Source organism: Schistocerca nitens, chromosome 4 (genome assembly GCF_023898315.1).
Source record: "Schistocerca nitens isolate TAMUIC-IGC-003100 chromosome 4, iqSchNite1.1, whole genome shotgun sequence".
In the NCBI taxonomy this organism is placed as follows: domain Eukaryota; kingdom Metazoa; phylum Arthropoda; class Insecta; order Orthoptera; family Acrididae; genus Schistocerca; species Schistocerca nitens.
The window spans coordinates 701,294,030-701,314,476 of NC_064617.1; the positions used below are offsets into that span (position 1 = coordinate 701,294,030).

General features: G+C 44.2%; 1 protein-coding gene across 1 annotated transcript in view; it reads left to right on the plus strand.

The window, feature by feature from the left end:
* LOC126252069 (lysyl oxidase homolog 3) overlaps positions 1–20,447 on the plus strand; it is a 131,543-nt gene that overhangs the window by 51,438 nt on the left and 59,658 nt on the right. The window contains exons 2-3 of the mRNA XM_049952915.1: positions 3,436–3,582; positions 16,072–16,286. Coding sequence (XP_049808872.1) covers positions 3,436–3,582; positions 16,072–16,286 — 362 coding nt within the window. The remainder of the gene's footprint in view (positions 1–3,435; positions 3,583–16,071; positions 16,287–20,447) is intronic.

The following is a 20,447-nucleotide window of genomic DNA, read 5'->3' on the forward strand; positions in this document are numbered from 1 at the left end:
TCACAATCCACAAACCTATGGGGACCTCATTCTCGAGAGCAAACGAGTTCAACAAAGAAGCTGTAGACAACTTTTTTGACTTTTGGAAGCTGAGTACATTGAACATTCCTAATTCCTGTAGTGCTGATCGCGTGTACAATGTGGACGAGACTGGCTCTCTGTCGTCCAGAGTACAATACCACTTGTAATTGGTCTAAAAGATAAATGTCAAGTAGGTGCCCTCACATCAGCCGAGCGAGGATCCCTGGTGACTGTCATATGCTGTATGAGTGCTGGCGGTACTTTCATACCAGCAATGATGATCTTCCCCAGGAAGAATTTGACTGATACTCTACTGAAAGGAGCACCATCTGGAACAATTGGTAAATGCCATCCTTCAGGCTGGATTCAAACTGAGCTCTTCTCCGAGTAGTTTGACCACTTCTTTTCTAAGCCATATCCCTCAAAAGAATCTCCTTTGTTGTTAATTCTTGATGATCATAACAGTCATGCCAGAAACCTTCAAGTTATAGAACGTGCAAGGGAGAACCAAGTTACAATCGTGAGCATCCCGCCTCACACCTCTCTTAAAACTCAGCCATTTGATAAGACCTTTATGGCCCTCTAAAAACCTACTACGCTGAGTATGTTTGCCAATGGTTGCGACACAGCAGCCGGCCCTTAGGACCATATGACATACCTGAGTTGTTTGGGAAAGCCTACCTAAAGTGCCAGACTGGCTCTATTGCTGCAAAAGGATTTTTGGAGACTGGAATTTTCCCATGTGACAGGACTGTTTTTGCAGAAATCGACTTTATAGCTGGCACGTCGGCTTTAGATGACCCCAGAAGTCTGAGAGGAACTTATGAGAATCCAGGATCTGCAGGTGGAAGTGATGACCTCAGACAAGAAGACACTCAGAATGCATTCAGACCTGTGACAACTGACAGTCCAAGTGAAGATGGGCAAAGAGAAAGCAGAAGGTCAACATCGTTGTCAAATACCTCATCAAACACGTGTGTGTCTCCACAAGATAGCATGCCAACCCCTCCTCTAAAGAGGAAGGTTTCCAGCAGAGGTCGTAAGCCAGGCTCAACAGCTGTTCTGACATCTTCGCTTTATAAAACACTCCTTGAAGACTCCTTACTGGAGGGTAAACAGAAGCTTCCTAAGGCACCTACCAAAAGCCAGAAAAAACATGAAGCTCCTCCTAGAAAACCATACAAAAAAACGGCTTAAGTTATCTGAGGATTCAGATGAACAGCACACTGCACCAACTGTCTCTTCAGGCGAATCAGATTTGCATCTCCCAGTTTGGGAAGAAAAACCTACTGAAGAAGATGCCATTTGTATTTTTTGTGGAGGCGCATTTTTCAAAGACGTTCTGGGAGAATTGTGGATTAAGTGTGTAGTGTGTGAGGAGTGGAGTCACTTTTGTGTGCCAGAAATGAAGGAGATATTTACATATGCGATTTTTGCAAGTGAATTCGCTTATAAAGCTTTCTTCTATTACAGTTGCGTTTAAAAATATTTTGTGTGATTTAAACTTAATATAAAATAAAATAGTTTCTAACATTTTTAACAGTTTTCGTTTGAAGTAGTCAGTTTCCCACAATTTTAAGGCGTTTCCACATTACGCGCACTTCTTGAAAAATTAATGAGTTGTTGTGCAAGCAGAAAATGTTTTTTAATTTTTAACGTATTTAGTTTTTGTGTTTCATAATATTACATTCGTTGCTAAAACATTATGAATTAGCTTTGGCTAATTTTTGAAGCTGAAAGAGAAGTAAGCATTTCTTTTATACAGCAAAAACAAACTGGGTTTCCAAATTTACACCCCTACCTCTGGTGACTGCTTGTGGCGCCAAGTTGAGAAGGGTGCCCAAGTGCATGAGTTGTATACAGGGCGATTACAATTCGTAGCGAAAAATGACACTGATGATGTATGAGGGAAAACGAGGAAGTGATAGGTCACTTGTGTGGAAAAATGTTCTCAAAGCAGCCCTGTATATGAATGTGCATTATACATGATGATTCAGCTGCCCTACTGATGGGTTTTATACAATCCGCATCATCTTCAAAAACCGTGCACAAATTATTGGTCCTACAGAAAAAAATGAACGGCACCTTTTTGCCGAAAAATTTAATCTAGTTAAATTTTGTACAGGGATACGTTTTCGCTGGAGCGCACGGTTTTAGATTTATTCAAGAAAAACGCGTTTGAAGGTGTAATCGTACTTGAATTACGTAACCATTACGGCACCTCATCTCAACCTCTCGATACCAGCAATATTCTACTGTGTTTCTGTAAAATAGTTAAAATATTTCTGTGACAACATTCAGATTTGATTTTATTAATGTAGAGGTACTTCGATACGTCGATATGTATATATTGCAATGATATTATTCTTATGTGTATTCTTTCTTTTGTCACTATGATCTTTGACGTACTTGTAACTCTGATTTTTGGACGCGTAAGCGGTTATTAGAGAGTCAAGTTTTGGTGGTCATGTTAAAAAGACGCAAATTGTAGTCAGTTTATGAAATGTGAACTTTAACAGTGAGGAAAATATTTTCAAGTATGTTTTATATTGTGAAGTGATGTTTTGGAAAGAGTTACGTGATATTGCAACAAAATAAATAAAAAAGAAGTGTAACTTAAATTCGGAGTGCTGATTACATTTTTACATCGCCATTGTCCTAACTTGCAAAAGTTTAATTTTCAAGAATGGTTTATGAAACACATCTATAAAACTTTTGAATATCGCAGAATAACACCTAGGCCTCTTTGCATCCGAGCCTGGAATCATCACTACCTAGATTTTCGACGATTGAGCCATGAGTTCACAACGAGACCAGCGTGGGAAACACGAAAAGATGAGTGCCTAGTTTATCCATTATTTCAAGAAACGACTTTATTAACTGTGCTCTAATGACACCTGCCACATAATATAACTTTGTTGTTGCCCTAAAATACAATATTTAGCAGCGTGAGCAACACTACAATCATAATTAATATTTTGAACTTTGTTGTGGTAGGGTTGTTAGAAAGGTCACTTTTGTGCGTTTTTCTTGAAAAAATGGAAAACTACGACCTCTAGCGGAAACGTATCCCAGTACAAAATTAAATTATCCAAATTTCTTACAAAAAGGTTCTGTTCATTTTTTTCTGTAGGACCAACAAGTTTGTGTATAGCGAGCGAGAGAATATGAAAATCTTGCGCGTGGTATTTGAAGACGTTGCAGGTTGCATAATACCAATCCGTAAGGGTAACTCAATCACTCCGTATAATAATACACTGAACGAATTTTTGACGAGCTCGGTTAGTTCATTAAGTGTCAAATTTTTGAACGTCGTAGAAAATTAAGCTAATATCTGTGTGTCAATATAAAATTCGTTTGTTACGCGTCGACGCGACTGGTGGAGACTTGGGGCACGTTTGCGTTTGGTTGCAGGCAACGTGGAGGTGTTCCACTTCGGGCGGTGGGGCAGCGTCTGCGACGACGAGTGGGACGAGCGCGACGCGGCCGTCGTCTGCCGGCAGCTGGGCATGGCGGGCGCGGCGCGCGCCACGCACAACTCGCACTTCGGACAGGCCAGGCGTGAGTAACAGTGTTCAAATTGTCTGGACTATAAAAGCTACTTTCCAATCACATTTGAGGAACCTAGAAGCCCACAGAGGTAAGTGCAACTTTTGGGTCAAGGGACTGACTGCATTCCTGAGTGAGTCTGTATGAGTGTCCTCTGTTGAAGTATCAAGGGACATAAGCTGGGAGTCGAGCAGGTGCTGAGATCTAGTGGTAGATATAAGAACTAGATCCGAGCAGGTTTCCAGATATCCCGTTTTTGGCGGGAATGTCCAGATTTATGTTGGAAACCCGACCCCCGATTAAATGTTTTCAGGATTCGCAAAAATTCTAACCACACCAAAATAGCCAATATTTCACACAACATAGTCTGTTTATTAAACTAGTGTTTAAACTAAGTAATTCGCTATTTTGTAAATGTAACTGAAATTAAAAAGTCATCTTTTAGTCGAAGACAGCTAAGTTGGCAAAACTGCATTCAACGGCTATTACGGCAAACTTACTCGCATTCAGTAGCGAGGCAGAAGTCACTTGTTACTGTGCGTTTTACACTTAGCGAAACATTCTTTGCAAATGGACTATTCGTCAGATGGAGAAAGTAATGAAACGCCAGTGCCGAAAACGCATCAAAAGTTGAGACTAAAAATCAAATTTGATAATGAATGGTGTAAAGTTTGCAGGTAACCTAACAATGGTAAAGATTACTGTAATGTCCAATGTACTATCCGCTCCTTATATTTCGGTACATCTCACTCAGGCGTTAAAATATCTATTAAAAAATGGCGACTTTGTTAGGATTAGAAGTGACAGATTCATAAAAAAATCTTGGTTTCTTTTATAAAAAACCTGGCCACCCTGATTTCAAATGTACGCTCTGATACATAAAGAAGACGCACCACGAAGAAATTATCCGAATGGGACCGAAATCTGTAGATGTGGTGTTCAATTGCAGACAAACAAATTATTACAATTTCAGAATCATTATTCAAGAGAAAGAGAGTCACAAACTTCCTGGGGGATATCGTGTCGGATTCTGTCCAATTGGCGCGTTTCATTGTCAGAATCCCGAGCTGGATGAAGGTCCCTGTCCACACTACTCCAAACGCTCTCAGTTGGGGAGAAATCGGAAACCTTGCTGGCCGAGGCAGGGTTTGGCAAACACAAAGACAAGCGTCAGAAACCGTCGCCGTGTTAGGACGGGCATTATCTCGACGAAATGTAAGCCCAGGATAGCTTGCCATGAATGGCAACAAAACGGGGCGTAGAATGTCATCGACGTACTGCTGTGCTCTAAGAGTGTCGCAGGTGGCAACCAAAGGCGTCCAGCTAGGAACAGAAATGGCACCCAGATCATCATTCCTGATTATCAGGGTGTATGGCGGGCGACATTCAGGTGCCTCTCCGGGACTTCTCCAGAGACGTGTCCATTGGTCCTCGGGCCTCATGTCGAAGTGGATCACTAAAGACAATTCTTCTCCAGTCAATGAGATTCTAGACCGAAAACGTATCTGGAGACGTCCTGGGCATAGGTGGGATACCAACCTAAATGACGCCCGCCATACTCCCTCATAATCTGGAATGATGATCTGGGTACCATCTCTTTCCATAGCAGGACCAATTTGGTTGTCATCTGCGGTACACTTAAGGCAAATAAAAAATATTCGCAGCCCTCTGCCAACGCATCCGCCCGTCTTTTCCAGCTGCTTTTTTGCTCCTTTTCTCCCCACCTTCCTGCCCCACAACGCCTGACGGTGCGCCTGTTGGCATGCTAGTCCTTACACACTCCACCAGACAGCGTTCCTCTCTTTGCCCACCCGCACACTACTATCCCTTCACCTCCCCGTCCCCTCCCAGACTGGTGCTTGCATCCCACGTGTTCGAGTTGGCGGTCGTGTGTGCCTGAGGTGTGCTTGCTTGTGTGTATAAATGATGTGTGTGTGTCTCTTTTACTGATGAAGGCTGTGGCCGAAAGCTTCATGTAAGTGTCTTTTAATTGTGCCTGTCTGGAACTCAATGTGTTTTCTTTGCGGTAAGTAGAAATCTATCTTTTTCTACATTATTAAATAGTATCTCTCACGCAAAATTATTCGAAATGCTACTTTTCTCCGTAGTAATTTCATTAATAAATCATTATTTATAGCAAAGTTTCTTTAAATGTATACTCCGTTTGTAGTTCATAGTTAAAATTCCAAATATTTGGACATTATCTTCCTGCGTTTAGTAGACGTGACCTCGGCTCTTGCGCTCTCTTCCTCTCCGACTGTTACGGAATTCCCAGACCTGTAAACCGCCAACTGACATTTGCTAAGGACATTACTACGGCAAAAATCACTATTTTTTAATAATTTTCCGTGATATACACTATTCTGTAAGATAAAACTGAAGAAAAAACGAAGTACATGGTCAGGGATTTGAACCCCTACCGTCAATGTGGTAGTTGTGGATCTTAGCCACTGACTGTACTACGTTCGCTTAGTCAAATAATTCCCTAAAACTTTCTGGCAGATTAAAACTGTATATCAGACCGAGACACGAACTCAAGACCTTTGCCTTTCACGGGCAAGTTCTCTACCATCTGAGCTACCCAAGCACGACTCACGCCACGTCCTCATAGTTTCACTTCTGCCAGTACCTCTTATCCTACCTTCCAAACTTTGCAGAAGCTCTCCTGCGAACCTTGCAGCACTAGCACTCCTAAAAGAAAGGATATTGCGGAAACATGGCTTAGCCACAGGCTCGAGGAAGGTAGGAGACAAGGCAGTGGCAGAAGTGAAGCTGTGAGAACGGGGCGTGAGTCGTGCTTGGGTAGCTCAGATGGTAGAGCACTTTCCCGCGAAAGGCAAAGGTCCCGAGTTCGAGTCTCGGTCTGACACAGTTTTAATCTGCCAGAATGTTTCATATCAGCGCACACTCGCTGCAGAGTGAAAATCTCATTCTGAAAACATCCCCCAGGCTGTGGCTAAACCATATCTCCTTTTGTCCTTTCTTTCAGGAGTTCTAGTTCTGCAAGGTTCGCAGGAGAGCTTCTGTAAAGTTTGGAAGGTAGGAGACGAGGTACTGCCAGGCAATGGCCCCTTTCCAGGCTGTGGTGAGCTGCAAACCGGCGTTCTTACGATGAAAGTGGGTCGTTATTTCCATCAGATCAAGGATATCGACGATTTTAAAAACGTAATTAAACATCCCCCCCCATGAACCTTGGACCTTGCCGTTGGTGGGGAGGCTTGCGTGCCTCAGCGATACAGATGGCCGTACCGTAGGTGCAACCACAACGGAGGGGTATCTGTTGAGAGGCCAGACAAACATGTGGTTCCTGAAGAGGGGCAGCAGCCTTTTCAGTAGTTGCAAGGGCAACAGTCTGGATGATTGACTGATCTGGCCTTGTAACATTAACCAAAACGGCCTTGCTGGGCTGGTACTGCGAACGGCTGAAAGCAAGGGGAAACTACAGCCGTAATTTTTCCCGAGGAAATGCAGCTTTACTGTATGATTAAATGATGATGGCGTCCTCTTGGATAAAATATTCAGGAGGTAAAATAGTCCCCCATTCGGATCTCCGGGCGGGGATTACTCAAGAGGACGTCGTTATCAGGAGAAAGAAAAGTGGCGTTCTACGGATCGGAGCGTGGAATGTCAGATCCCTTAATCGAGCAGGTAGGTTAGAAAATTTAAACAGGGAAATGGATAGGTTAAAGTTAGATATAGTGGGAATTAGTGAAGTTCGGTGGCAGGAGGAACAAGACTTTTGGTCAGGTGATTACAGGGTTACAAATACAAAATCAAATAGGGGTAATGCAGGAGTTGGTTTAATAATGAATAAAAAAAATAGGAGTGCGGGTTAGCTACTACAAACAGCATAGTGAACGCATTATTGTGGCCAAGATAGACACAAAGCCCATGCCTACTACAGTAGTACAAGTTTATATGCCAACTAGCTCTGCAGATGATGAAGAAATTGATGAAATGTATGACGAGATAAAAGAAATTATTCAGGTAGTGAAGGGAGACGAAAATTTAATAGTCATGGGTGACTGGAATTCGTCAGTAGGAAAAGGGAGAGAAGTAAACATAGTAGGTGAATATGAATTGGGGGGAAGAAATGAGAGGAAGCCGCCTTGTAGAATTTTGCACAGAGCATAACTTAATCATAGCTAACACTTGGTTCAAGAATCATAAAAGAAGGTTGTATACATGGAAGAATCCTGGAGATACTAAAAGGTATCAGATAGATTATATAATGGTAAGACAGAGATTTAGGAACCAGGTTTTAAATTGTAAGACATTTCCAGGGGCAGATGTGGATTCTGACCACAATCTATTGGTTATGAACTGCAGATTGAAACTGAAGAAACTGCAAAAAGGTGGGAATTTAAGGATATGGGACCTGGATAAACTGAAAGAACCAGAGGTTGTAGAGAGTTTCAGGGAGAGCATAAGGGAACAATTGACAGGAATGGGGGAATGAAATACAGTAGAAGAAGAATGGGTAGCTCTGAGGGATGAAGTAGTGAAGGCAGCAGAGGATCAAGTAGGTAAAAAGACGAAGGCTAATAGAAATCCTTGGGTAACAGAAGAAATATTGAATTTAATTGATAAAAGGAGAAAATATAAAAATGAAGCAGGCAAAAAGGAATACAAACGTCTCAAAAATGAGATCGACAGGAAGTGCAAAATGGCTAAGCAGGGATGGCTAGAGGACAAATGTAAGGATGCTTATCTCACTAGGGGTAAGATAGATACTGCCTACAGGAAAATTAAAGAGACCTTTGGATAAAAGAGAACCACTTGTATGAATATCAAGAGCTCAGATGGAAACCCAGTTCTAACCAAAGAAGGGAAATCAGAAAGATGGAAGGAGTATACAGAGGGTCTACACAAGGGCGATGTACTTGAGGACAGTATTATGGAAATGGAAGAGGATGTAGATGAAGATGAAATGGGAGATATGATACTGCGTGAAGAGTTTGACAGAGCACTGAAAGACCTGAGTCGAAACAAGGCCCCGGGAGTTGACAACATTCCAATAGAATTACTGACAGCCTTGGGAGAGCCAGTCCTGACAAAACTCTACCACCTGGTGAGCAAGATGAATGAGACAGGCGAAATACCCTCAGACTTCAAGAAGAGTATAATAATTCCAATCCCAAAGAAAGCAGGTGTTGAAAGATGTGAAAATTACCGAACTATCAGTTTAATAAGTCACAGCTGCAAAATACTAACGCGAATTCTTTACAGACGGATGGAAAAAGTGGTAGAAGCGGACCTCGGGAAAGATCAGTTTGGATTCCGTAGAAATGTTGGAACACGTGAGGCAATACTAACCTTACGACTTATCTTAGAAAATAGATTAAGGAAAGGCAAACCTACGTTTCTAGTATTTGTAGACTTAGAGAAAGCTTTTGACAATGTTGATTGGAATACTCTCTTTCAAATTCTGAAGGTGGCAGGGGTAAAATACAGGGAGCGAAAGGCTATTTACAATTTGTACAGAAACCAGATGGCAGTTATAAGAATCGAGAGGCATGAAAGGGAAGCAGTGGTTGGGAAGGGAGTGAGACAGGGTTGTAGCCTCTCCCCGATGTTATTCAATCTGTATATTGAGCAAGAAGTAAAGTAAACAAAAGAAAAATTCGGAGTAGGTATTAAAATTCATGGAAAAGAAATAAAAACTTCGAGGTTCGCCGATGACATTGTAATTCTGTCAGAGACAGCAAAGGACTTGGAAGAGCAGTTGAACGGAATGGACATTGTCTTGAAAGGAGGATATAAGATGAACATCAACAAAAGCAAAAGCAAAACGAGGATCATGGAATGTAGACGAATTAAGTCGGGTGATGCTGAGGGAATTAGATTAGGAAATGAGACACTTAAAGTAGTAAAGGAGTTTTGCTATTTGGGGAGCAAAATAACTGATGATGGTCGAAGTAGGGAGGATATGAAATGTAGACTGGCAATGGCAAGGAAAGCGTTTCTGAAGAAGAGAAATTTGTTAACGTCGAGTATAGATTTGAGTGTCAGGAAGTCGTTTCTGAAAGTATTTGTATGGAGTGTAGCCATGTATGGAAGTGAAACATGGACGATAACTAGTTTGGACAAGAAGAGAATAGAAGCTTTCGAAATGTGGTGCTACAGAAGAATGCTGAAGATAAGGTGGGTAGATCACGTAACTAATGAGGAGGTATTGAATAGGATTGGGGAGAAGATAAGTTTGTGGCACAACTTGACTAGAAGGAGGGATCGGTTGGTAGGACATGTTTTGAGGCATCAAGGGATCACAAATTTTAGCATTGGAGGGCAGCGTGGAGGGTAAAAATCGTAGAGGGAGACCAAGAGATGAATATACTAAGCAGATTCAGAAGGATGTAGGTTGCAGTAGGTACTGGGAGATGAAGAAGCTTGCACAGGATAGAGTAGCATGGAGAGCTGCATCAAACCAGTCTCAGGACTGAAGACCACAACAACAACAATTAAACATCTGTGTCTTAGGAAAGGTGAAGTTGTAGGATTGCTTAAGCACATGTTGATATCATCGCATTTATTATATGGCGGCTATGACTTCGACCGGTTGGAGGGAGTGGCGTTGGGAAGTCCTTTAACTCCAGCCACAGCCAACCTTTTTATAAAGAAATTTGAAGACATCGCTTTGGACACGGGTCCAGATAAGCCAAGTTGCTTTTATTGTTACGTCGACGGCACTTTTATCATCTGGCCCTACGTACGTGAAAAACTGGGGGAATCCTTACAACACCCGAACGGCAATCACGATCACATCACATTTACGACAGGAAGTAGGAATAGCTGGTCCATTGCCCTACCTTGACGTCCTCGTTCTTCATAAAACCAATGGACACTTAAGTCACAGTGCGTACAGGAAATCTAAACACACGGATCGGTATCTGAACGCTCTGAGACACCATCATCAAGCACAAAAATGTGGCGTTCTGAACACCCTCGTCCATCATGCTAAAGTCATCTGAGACACTGAAAATCTGTCACTAGAACTAAGTCACTTCCGCAATATCTTCCACGGAAACGGCTACAATAGCCGCCAGGTATCGCAAACTATTTCTGGTGAATCACGCAGGAGAAACACCAGCGAAGAAAAAAACAAGACACTTGCGTTTTTGCCTTTCTGTGGCACAGGACTTGAAACGCCTAGAGCGTACAAAAAAAAAAAATACTATGTCAGTGTGATCGCTACTACGTCCGCTAAACAGTACACCGGACGGAACACGAGAAGTGCTTATGCCTACACTACCCTGAAAAATCAGCTATGGCAAAACACGCTTTAGAAAATCGACACCGAATTCTATTCGACGAAACATCTACCATTATGAGGACGAAGAGCTTTTGTGATAGCGTCGTAAAAGAAGCGGTAGAAATAAAAATATTTGAAAACACCATCGACAAGGACGGCGATTTGCAGCTCAGCACAGCCTGGGACTCGGCCATCGCGAAGATGAAGCGGGCGCGACAGACGCGGGACGAAAACATTGCCACAGTTGGTGAGGAAGAGAGCACGAGGCCCACGAGAAAGACAGACCGCGGCGCGTACGTCACGAAGGAAATCCTGCGCTCGCTCGCTCGCTCAAATCAGCAGACAAACTACGTTTCTACACCTTTTAACTCGTAACTAGGCGTGTCCGTACAAACGAAAACTAAATCTTCTACTGGAATCCGCTATTATGGAATCTTACTGTTATTAGACCTATAATGATGGGTAGTCCATGGGCCTACTTATGATTTGTTACGGCTGTACTGGCGTACAATAAAATAAAATCATGCTAAAATGATTATCAGTTTCATAAAGCACCATTTCCAGCACGTAATGAGTACTGTTAAACAGAAGAGACTAAATGCTATAAACAAGCCGTTATACCATATATATCGAGTATTGATCTTAAATTAAATTTTGCTGTAGTACTGTTAATCAGTAAGCCTTCATAATATCATATTCCAGTGGAAGATGCTATTCTCGTTAGTACTTACATGCCCAGCTGCGAGTTAACAGGTTTAGAAACGCATTTTGTCTGCTGAGCTGAGCGAGCGAGCGAGTTCAGGACTACGTTCGTGACGTACGCGCCGCGGCCTGTCTTTCTCGTGGGCCTCGAGAGAGCACCAGTGACGTCACAGCCAGCAGCGGCTATATAACGACGAGGCTACGGCGACACGGAAGTCAGTCATCTCTCCACAATGGCCAACTCGGTCGAAATCTGGTGGGATTTTAACCACGCGACGCAGCTGCAAGCCCATAAACTTGCTTCTTGCGATACTACATCCAATTAGTGTACCATCCAATTTGCGTAAATCTGCTTCATGAAGAGGAGAACCGAAACGCTAATCACAGACGACTGCAGTGCCAGCAAGCGGAACCAGATGGACAGTCGTGTATGGCTTTTGAGACTGACTCTATACCTTCTTACTTCATTTTTATTGCCCAGTTATCACTACGAATACAGAAATCTGCCGGCCGAAGTGGCCGTGCGGTTAAAGGCGCTGCAGTCTGGAACCGCAAGACCGCTACGGTCGCAGGTTCGAATCCTGCCTCGGGCATGGATGTTTGTGATGTCCTTAGGTTAGTTAGGTTTAACTAGTTCTAAGTTCTAGGGGACTAATGACCTCAGCAGTTGAGTCCCATAGTGCTCAGAGCCATTTTGAACAGAAATCTAAGTTGATAAGTGCAACATCGTATTTTAACGGTTTCCTGAACATCAGCAGAGTGAGTCCCTGGCATGAATAGGAAATGTACAGGTGAACTGGAAACTGCATTACCCATCAGATTAAATACAACAAAGAGACTGTCACTAACTCAACTTTGCGCTTTATTTTCTCAAAAAGCGCTAAAGAGCAGTTACTTGCTTTGAATTTAGGCGTCTCGTTTGTAAGCAATGTGTAGCATGAAGGAGCAAAAGTGAATCTATAAAGGATGTTAACGATTTACGAAGATGTGCTGACTATTGTTAGGACTCAACCGAATTTATTTGGAACTTTTTCAATCAATAGATGGGTGATGTTGTGCAATAAGATATTTATCAATTTCCGATGTTTATTCTGAGCGCTTTGTGTTGAACCCGAAAATCAGTTCCTGTGTTATTAGTTTTGTGGTCTGCTTCGAGTAGAAGATCCGCTGCTGCTGTCTTATTACACTACTGGCCATTAAAATTACTAAACCACGAAGATGACGTGCTACAGACGCGAAATTTAACCGACAGGAAGAAGATGCTGTGATATGTAAATGATTAGCTTTTCAGAGCATTCACACAAGGTTGGCGCCGGTGGCGACACCTACAACATGGCGCCACGCCATGGATTCCCATTTTGTTTCCGGTTCGAAGTGGTGAACCCATGTTTCATCGCCTGTGACGATGTTCGACAAAAATTACCAGCATCAGCCTGGTAACACGCAAGCAATTCCTCACATATGGTCCTTCATTGCTCTTTATGGCGTTCGGTTAACAAGGGAGGAACCCAGCCTGCACGCACATTTGAGTACCCCAACTGGTGGAGGAGTGTGCCAGCATTACAAACGGAGACGTCCAGTTGAGCAGCGAGGTGTTTAATTGTGATCCGTCGATCACCGCCGGCCGAAGTGGCCGTGCGGTTCTAGGCGCTGCAGTCTGGAACCGCGAGACCGCTGCGGTCGCAGGTTCGAATCCTGCCTCGGGCATGGATGTGTGTGATGTCCTTAGGTTAGTTAGGTTTAACTAGTTCTAAGTTCTAGGGGACTAATGACCTGTGAAGTTGAGTCCCATAGTGCTCAGAGCCATTTGAACCATTTTCGTCGATCACCTCGAATGAGAGTGTCCACACGTTCCAACACTGGTGGAGTCCCAATTGTGTCAGGCCGGCCGGCACACGGAAGCGGTTTACTGTAGGTCTCTAGAAGAGCGTACCGTTCCAAAAGAATGGAAAAGGGCGCAGCTCATCCCCGTTTTCAAGAAGGGACGTTGAACAGATGTACAGAACTATAGACCTACATCTCTAACGTCGATCAGTTGTAGAATTTTGGAACACGTATTATGTTCGAGTATAATGACTTTTCTGGAGACTAGAAATTTAGTCTGTAGGAATCAGCATGGGTTTCGAAAAAGACGATCGTGTGAAACCCAGCTCGCGCTATTCGTCCACGACACTCAGAGGGCCATAGACACGGGTTCCTAGGTAGATGCCGTGTTCTCTTGACTTCCGCAAGACGTTTATACAGTTCGCCAAAGTCGTTTAATGAACAAAGTAAGGGCATATGGACTATCAAACCAATTGTGTGATTGGTTTGAAGAGTTCCTAGATAAGAGAAAGCAGCATGTCATTCTCAATGGAGAGAAGTCTTCCGAAGTAAGAGTGATTTCAGATAACCGCAGGGGAGTGTTGTAGGGCCGTTGCTATTCACATCAAAAAGTCAGTATAAATTTGAAAACTGAATAAATCACGGAATAATGTAGATAGAGAGGTACAAATTGAGACACATACTTGGAATGACATGGGGTTTTATTAGAACCAAAAAAATACAAACGTTCAAAAAATGTCCGACAGATGGCGTTTCATCTGATCAGAATAGCAATAATTAGCATAACAAAGTAAGACAAAGCAAAGATGATGTTCTTCACAGGAAAAGCTCAATATGTCCACCATCATTCCTCAACAATAGCTGTAGTCGAGGAATAATGTTGTGAACAGCACTGTAAAGCATGTCCGGAGTTATGGTAAGGCATTGGCGTCGGATGTTGTCTTTCAGCATCCCTAGAGATGTCGGTCGATCACGATAGACTTGCGACTTAGGTAACCCCAAAGCCAATAATCGCATGGACTGAGGTCTGGGGACCTGGGAGGCCAAGCATGACGAAAGTGGCGGCTGAGCACACGATCATCACCAAATGACGCGCGCAAGAGATCTTGCACCCGTCTAGAAATACTTCGTTTTTTTTTTGTTCTAATAAAACCCCATGTCATTCCAAGCCTGTGTGTCAATTTTTACCTCTCTATCTACATTATTCCGTGGTTTATTAAGTTCTCAAATTTATACTGACTTTTTGATCAGCCGGTATATAAATGACCTTGTGGATAACATCGGAAGTTCACTGAGGCTTTTTGCGGATGACGCTGTAGTATATCGAGAGATTGTAACAATGGAAAATTGTTCTGAAATGCAGCAGGATCTGCAACTAATTGACGCATGGTGCAGGGAATGGCAATTGAATCTCAATGTAGACAAGTGTAATATGCTGCGAATATACAGAAATAAAGATTCATTATCATTTAGCTACAATATAGCAGGTCAGCAACTGGAAGCAGTTAATTCCATAAATTATCTGGGAGTAGGCATTAGAAGTGATTTAAAATGAAATGACCATATAAAATTAATCGTCGGTAAAGCAGATGCCAGACTGAGATTCATTGGAAGAATCCTAAGGAAAAGCAATCCGAAAACAAAGGAAATAGGTTGCAGTACACTTGTTCGCCCACTGCTTGAATACTGCTCACCGGTGTGGGATCTGTACCAGAAAGGGTTGATAGAAGAGATAGAGAAGATCCGACGGAGAGCAGCGCGCTTCGTTACAGGATCATTTAGTAATGGCGAAAGCGTTACGGAGATGATAGATAAACTCCAGTCGAAGACTCTACAGGAGAGACGCTCAGTAGCTTGGTGCGGGATTTTGTTGAAGTTTCGAGAACATACCTTCACCGAGGAGTCAAGCAGTAGCTCCCTCCTACGTATATATCGCGAAGAGACCATGGCCATGAGGGATTAGCCGAGCGGTCAGAGGCGCTGTAGTCATGGACCGTACGGCTGGTCCCGGTGGAGGTTCGAGTCCTCCCTCGGGCATAGGTGTGTGTGTTTGTCCTTAGGATAATTTAGGTTAAGTAGTGTGTAAGCTTAGGGACTGATGACCTTAGCAGTTAAGTCCCATAAGATTTCAAACAAATTTTTGAAGAGACCATGAGGATAAAATCAGAGAGATTAGAGCCCACACAGAGGCATACTGACAATCTTTCTTTCCACGAACAATACGAGACTGGAATAGAAGGGAGAACCGATAGAGGTACTCAAGATACCCTCCGCCACACACCGTCAGGTGGCTTGCGGAGTATGGATGTAGATGTAGATCGGACAGGTTTGCGCGACATCGTTGCGATGATGAAAGACGCCTTGCCTAACGACTCACCGTACTTTGGTTCTCTGCCGGGTGTCTGTAGACAGTATGCAAGAGCCTGTGAATATCTGCGATGCTCTGATTCCCCGCTGAAACAAACTAAATGACGGCTCTCTTCTTGGAACGCAGCTCCGTTGCAGACGCCATTTTGAAGGTTAAGTGGAGAGCCGCTAGCTATGGGAACCTCGTCAAACTATAGGGGCTCAAGCGAGAACATTCCACGAAGTCCTACAACAATTTACACTTTTTTTTTTCAAACTAAATTGGCCGAGAAAAAAACAGCGTTGCGTTAGTTGTTGAAGCCTCTCATACAAAGGGTCTCCGCATCCAATAATTTACATTTGTACTTTACACGCAGAGGAGCGCTTCTGGATGGACAACCTGTACTGCACGGGGGAGGAGAGCCTGCTGTCGCAGTGCCGCTTCGACGGCTGGGGCAGCAGCGACTGCACCATCGCGGAGTCGGCCGGCGTCGTCTGCCTCGGCGGCGCCGCCACCTCCACCACCACCAGCAGCAGCGCCGCGGCGGTCACGCCGCCGCCCCCCGCAGACTCGCCGCGCCTCAAGATAAAGGTCAGTCTCCGGCGCACTGTCTGGGCCGGCGCTGGGGGCTACTATTTGATGCAGGATGTTATTTGTGTGGACGTGGTGGCTCTGAGGTTCTGATCGACATAGGCTTACGAACTTAAATCGACATACTGCTCAACTTGGAGCGCTGTAGATGTCACCCCTACCGCAAGTGGTAACTATGTGTCAATCGGTTGTATGGAAACAGTGCAGTAGCATGAGTCGATGTGGGGACGTGTCATATTACACTATTGGCCATTAAAATTACTACACCACGAAGATGACGTAGTACAGACGCGAAATTTAACCGACAGGAAGAAGATGCTGTGATATGCAAATGATTAGCTTTTCAGAGCATTCACACAAGGTTGGCGCCAGTGGCGACACCTACAACGTGCTGACATAAGGAAAGTTTCCAACCGATTTCTCATACACAAACAGCAGTTGACTGGCGTTGCCTGGTGAAACGTTGTTGTGATGCCTCGTGTAAGGAGGAGAAATAGGTACCATCAAGATTCCGACTTTGATAAGGGTCGGATTGTAGCCTATCGCGATTGCGGTTTATCGTATCGCGACATTGCTGCTCGTGTTTGTCGAGATCCAATGACTGTTAGCAGAATTTGGAATCGGTGGCTTCAGGAAGGTAATACGGAACGCCGTGCTGGACCCCAACGGCCTCGTATCACTAACAGTCGAGATGACAGGCATCTTATCCGCATGACTGTAACGGATCATGCAGCCACGTCTCGATCCCTGAGTCAACAGATGGGGACGTTTGCAAGTCAACAACCATCTGCACATACAGTTCGACGACCTTTGCAGCAACAAACATCAGCTCGGAGACCGTGGCTACGGTTACCCTTGACGCTGCATCACAGACAGGAGCTCCTGCGACGGTGTACTCAACGACGAACCTGGATGCGGGAATGGCAAAACGACATTTTTTCGGATGAATCCAGGTTCTGTTCACAGCATCATGGTGGTCGCATCTGTGTTTGGCGACATCGCGGTGAACGCACATAGGAAGCGTGTATTCGTCATCGCCATACTGGCGTATCACCCGGCGTGATGGTATGGGGTGCCATTGGTTACACGTCTCGGCCACCTCTTGTTCGCATTGACGGCACTTTGAACAGTGGGCGTTACATTTCAGATATGTTACGACCCGTGGCTCTACTCTTCATTTGATCCCTGCGAAACCCTACATTTCAGCAGGATAATGCACGACCGCATGTTGCAGGTCCTGTACGGGCCTTTCTGGACGCAGAAAATGTTCGACTGCTGCCCTGGCCGGCATATTCTCCAGATCTCTCACCAATTGAAAACGTCTGGACAATGGTGGCCGAGCAACTGGCTCGTCACAATACGCCAGTCACTGCTCCTGATGAACTGTGGTATCGTGTTTAAGCTGCATGGGCAGCCGTACCTGTACACGCCTTCCAAGCTCTGCGTACCCAGGCGTACCAAGGCCGTTATTACAGCCAGAGGTGGTTGTTCTGGGTACTGATTTCTCAGGATCTATGCACCGAATTGCGTGAAAATGTAATCACATGTCAGCTCTAGTATAATATATTTGTCCAACGAATACCCGTTTATCATTTGCATTTCTTCTTGGTGTAACAGTTTCAATGGCCAGTAGTGTAGCAGGTAGGAGTTATCGTCAAGATACAAAGGAATTAAAGACATTAGCAAGCTAAAAATTTGTGACAGACCGCGATTCAAACCCAGGCTCCTGCTTATTAGGCAGATGCGCTGACCACTACGCCATCAGGACACAGTGGTCATCACGACCACGCGGTCTGTCCTATCACACCTCCCGTAGCCGGCCGCGGTGGCAGTGCGGTTCTAGGCGCTCCAGTCCGGAACCGCGCTGCTGCTACGGTCGCAGGTTCGAATCCTGCCTCGGGCATGGATGTGTGTGATGTCCTTAGGTTAGTTAGGTTTAACTAGTTCTAGGGGACTAATGACCTGAGAAGTTGAGTCCCATAGTGCTCAGAGCCATTTGAACCATTTGAACACCTCCCGTCAGACCCAAAGTCTCAACTTATACCAAACACCACTAATGTAGTGCCCCTGCTCATTACCATCATCACTTGCGACATCTCGCCGATTCTGTAAGACTTTGAGATTGGTGTTCATCTGCAATGAAGGGATCATTTGCCATCATCACCTGAATTATACAGTATACTTATATGGATATGGTGTCTGTTCTTTCTGTCATTTCCGAAAGAACAGACACCATTGATGACCAGCAACCATCTAGAACGAAATTAGAATTATATTAATGCCTTCAGCTGCTTACGGGCGTTGATATATGTCAACGGGGACAGGTGAAAATGTGTACCCCGACCGGAACTCGAACCCGTGATCTCCTGCTTACATGGCAGACGCTCTATCCATCTGAGCCACCGAAGGCACAGAGGATAGCGCGAGTGCAGGGAATATCTCGCGCACGCCTCCCGCGAGACCCACATTCTCACCTTATATGCACACATATTACCCGAACTCTTGCGGGACTTGGTAAGAATGTCTTCCATGAGTAATGAGTGTATTGGGGTGGGACACTACGAATAGTGTGTGGACATACAAGGTGAGAATGTGGGTCTCGCGGGAGGCGTGCGCGAGATAGTCCCTGCAGTCGCCCTATCCTCTCTGCCCTCGGTGGCTCAGGCGGATAGAACGTCTGGCATGTAAGCAGGAGATCCCGGGTTCGTGTCTCGGTCGGGGCACACATTTTCACCTGTCCCCGCTGATATATATCAACGCCCGTTAGCAGCTGCAGGTATTAATATATAATTCTCATTTGGACTTATACAGGGCGAACATTGGTAAAACCTACAAACTGCAAGGACGGATTTCCGACTGCAAGTGGGGAAAAAAGATCCTATGAACTTATGTTAGCCGGCCGCTGTGGTCGAGCGGTTCTAGGCGCTTCAGTCCGGAACTGCGCTGCTGCTACGGTCGCAGGTTCGAATCCTGCCTCGGCCATCGACGTGTGTGATGTCCTTAGGTTAGAAAGGTTTAAGTAGTTCTACGTCTAGGGGATTGATGACCTCAGATGTGAAGTCCCATAGTGCTTAGAGCCATTTTTGAACATATGTCAGGAAATGCCACTTTGCCACGGTAGATGGCGCTGACGAATGATAGTTCCTCTGACCACGTGCCGTGTCTTCCTTGTGTGTTGCAGGCTGTGTGACTGACGCAAGGTACTGTAAGCACCAGAATGGTCCGGTATTCATGTCAGGGACAAGTCGAGATAGTGTTTGTGTACGGTCAAGCAGATGAAAAGGTCGGGAGGCTGCACGCCTATACCAAAACAGGTACCTTCACAGACACAAAATACATCACACAACATTTCAAGCCCTTTTTGAGGGTTTGTGTCCTTTCAGACAGACGAACGTGTTGGCGGGCCACTTGCCTGGAGCTTGTACTAGGGTTCGTCTCAGTATCCTGTAGAACCCGTTTATCCGAATCTAGTGTACGCACAGTCCGCCGCCTCCCTGCACAGGCAGACATTCGGAAAAGTACGGCCATCTTCATCAAAAAACCAGGGCAGCTCATTGAGAGCCGTTCGAACAGCATCACTGCTGCTTTATTTGAGCTTCTCTAAATGACAACTTGAAACACGTAAGGCACATGTACTTAGAAATAAGCTACAGCTAGGAACTGTCAGTATATAGTGGACAGGTTAAAATCACACGAAAACCGAAAGAAGATGGAAGTAAAATACCCCAACAACAGTTGGTAAACAATATATAAAAATGTAAATAATAAAATACTAACAACAGATGTGCCAGTGGCATGGTACAGAGTCATAAATAATGTTGTTAATAGCGATGAAAAATTTTTCTCACTAGGATTCAGTGCAACAGTTGTATGTCCTAAATGAACTACCCTCAACTCATTAAATCACCGCTTCATTTGTGATGGATATAAAGAAAGGCCTACATGGAAGGAAGTTGCAGTGCACGTTACTTTCTTCAAACAGAGTGGCGGAAAAGAAATAACACTGAACAATTTATTCTTTCCGGAAGAATCTTATTAACAACAACAAAATTTAATATTTTTATGTTTGCAAATTACCTCAGTTATGTTATAAATAAAAACGGAAATGATAATGCATAAGAAAATAGAAAATATTCGAAAAAAGTCTATTACAAAAAGTAC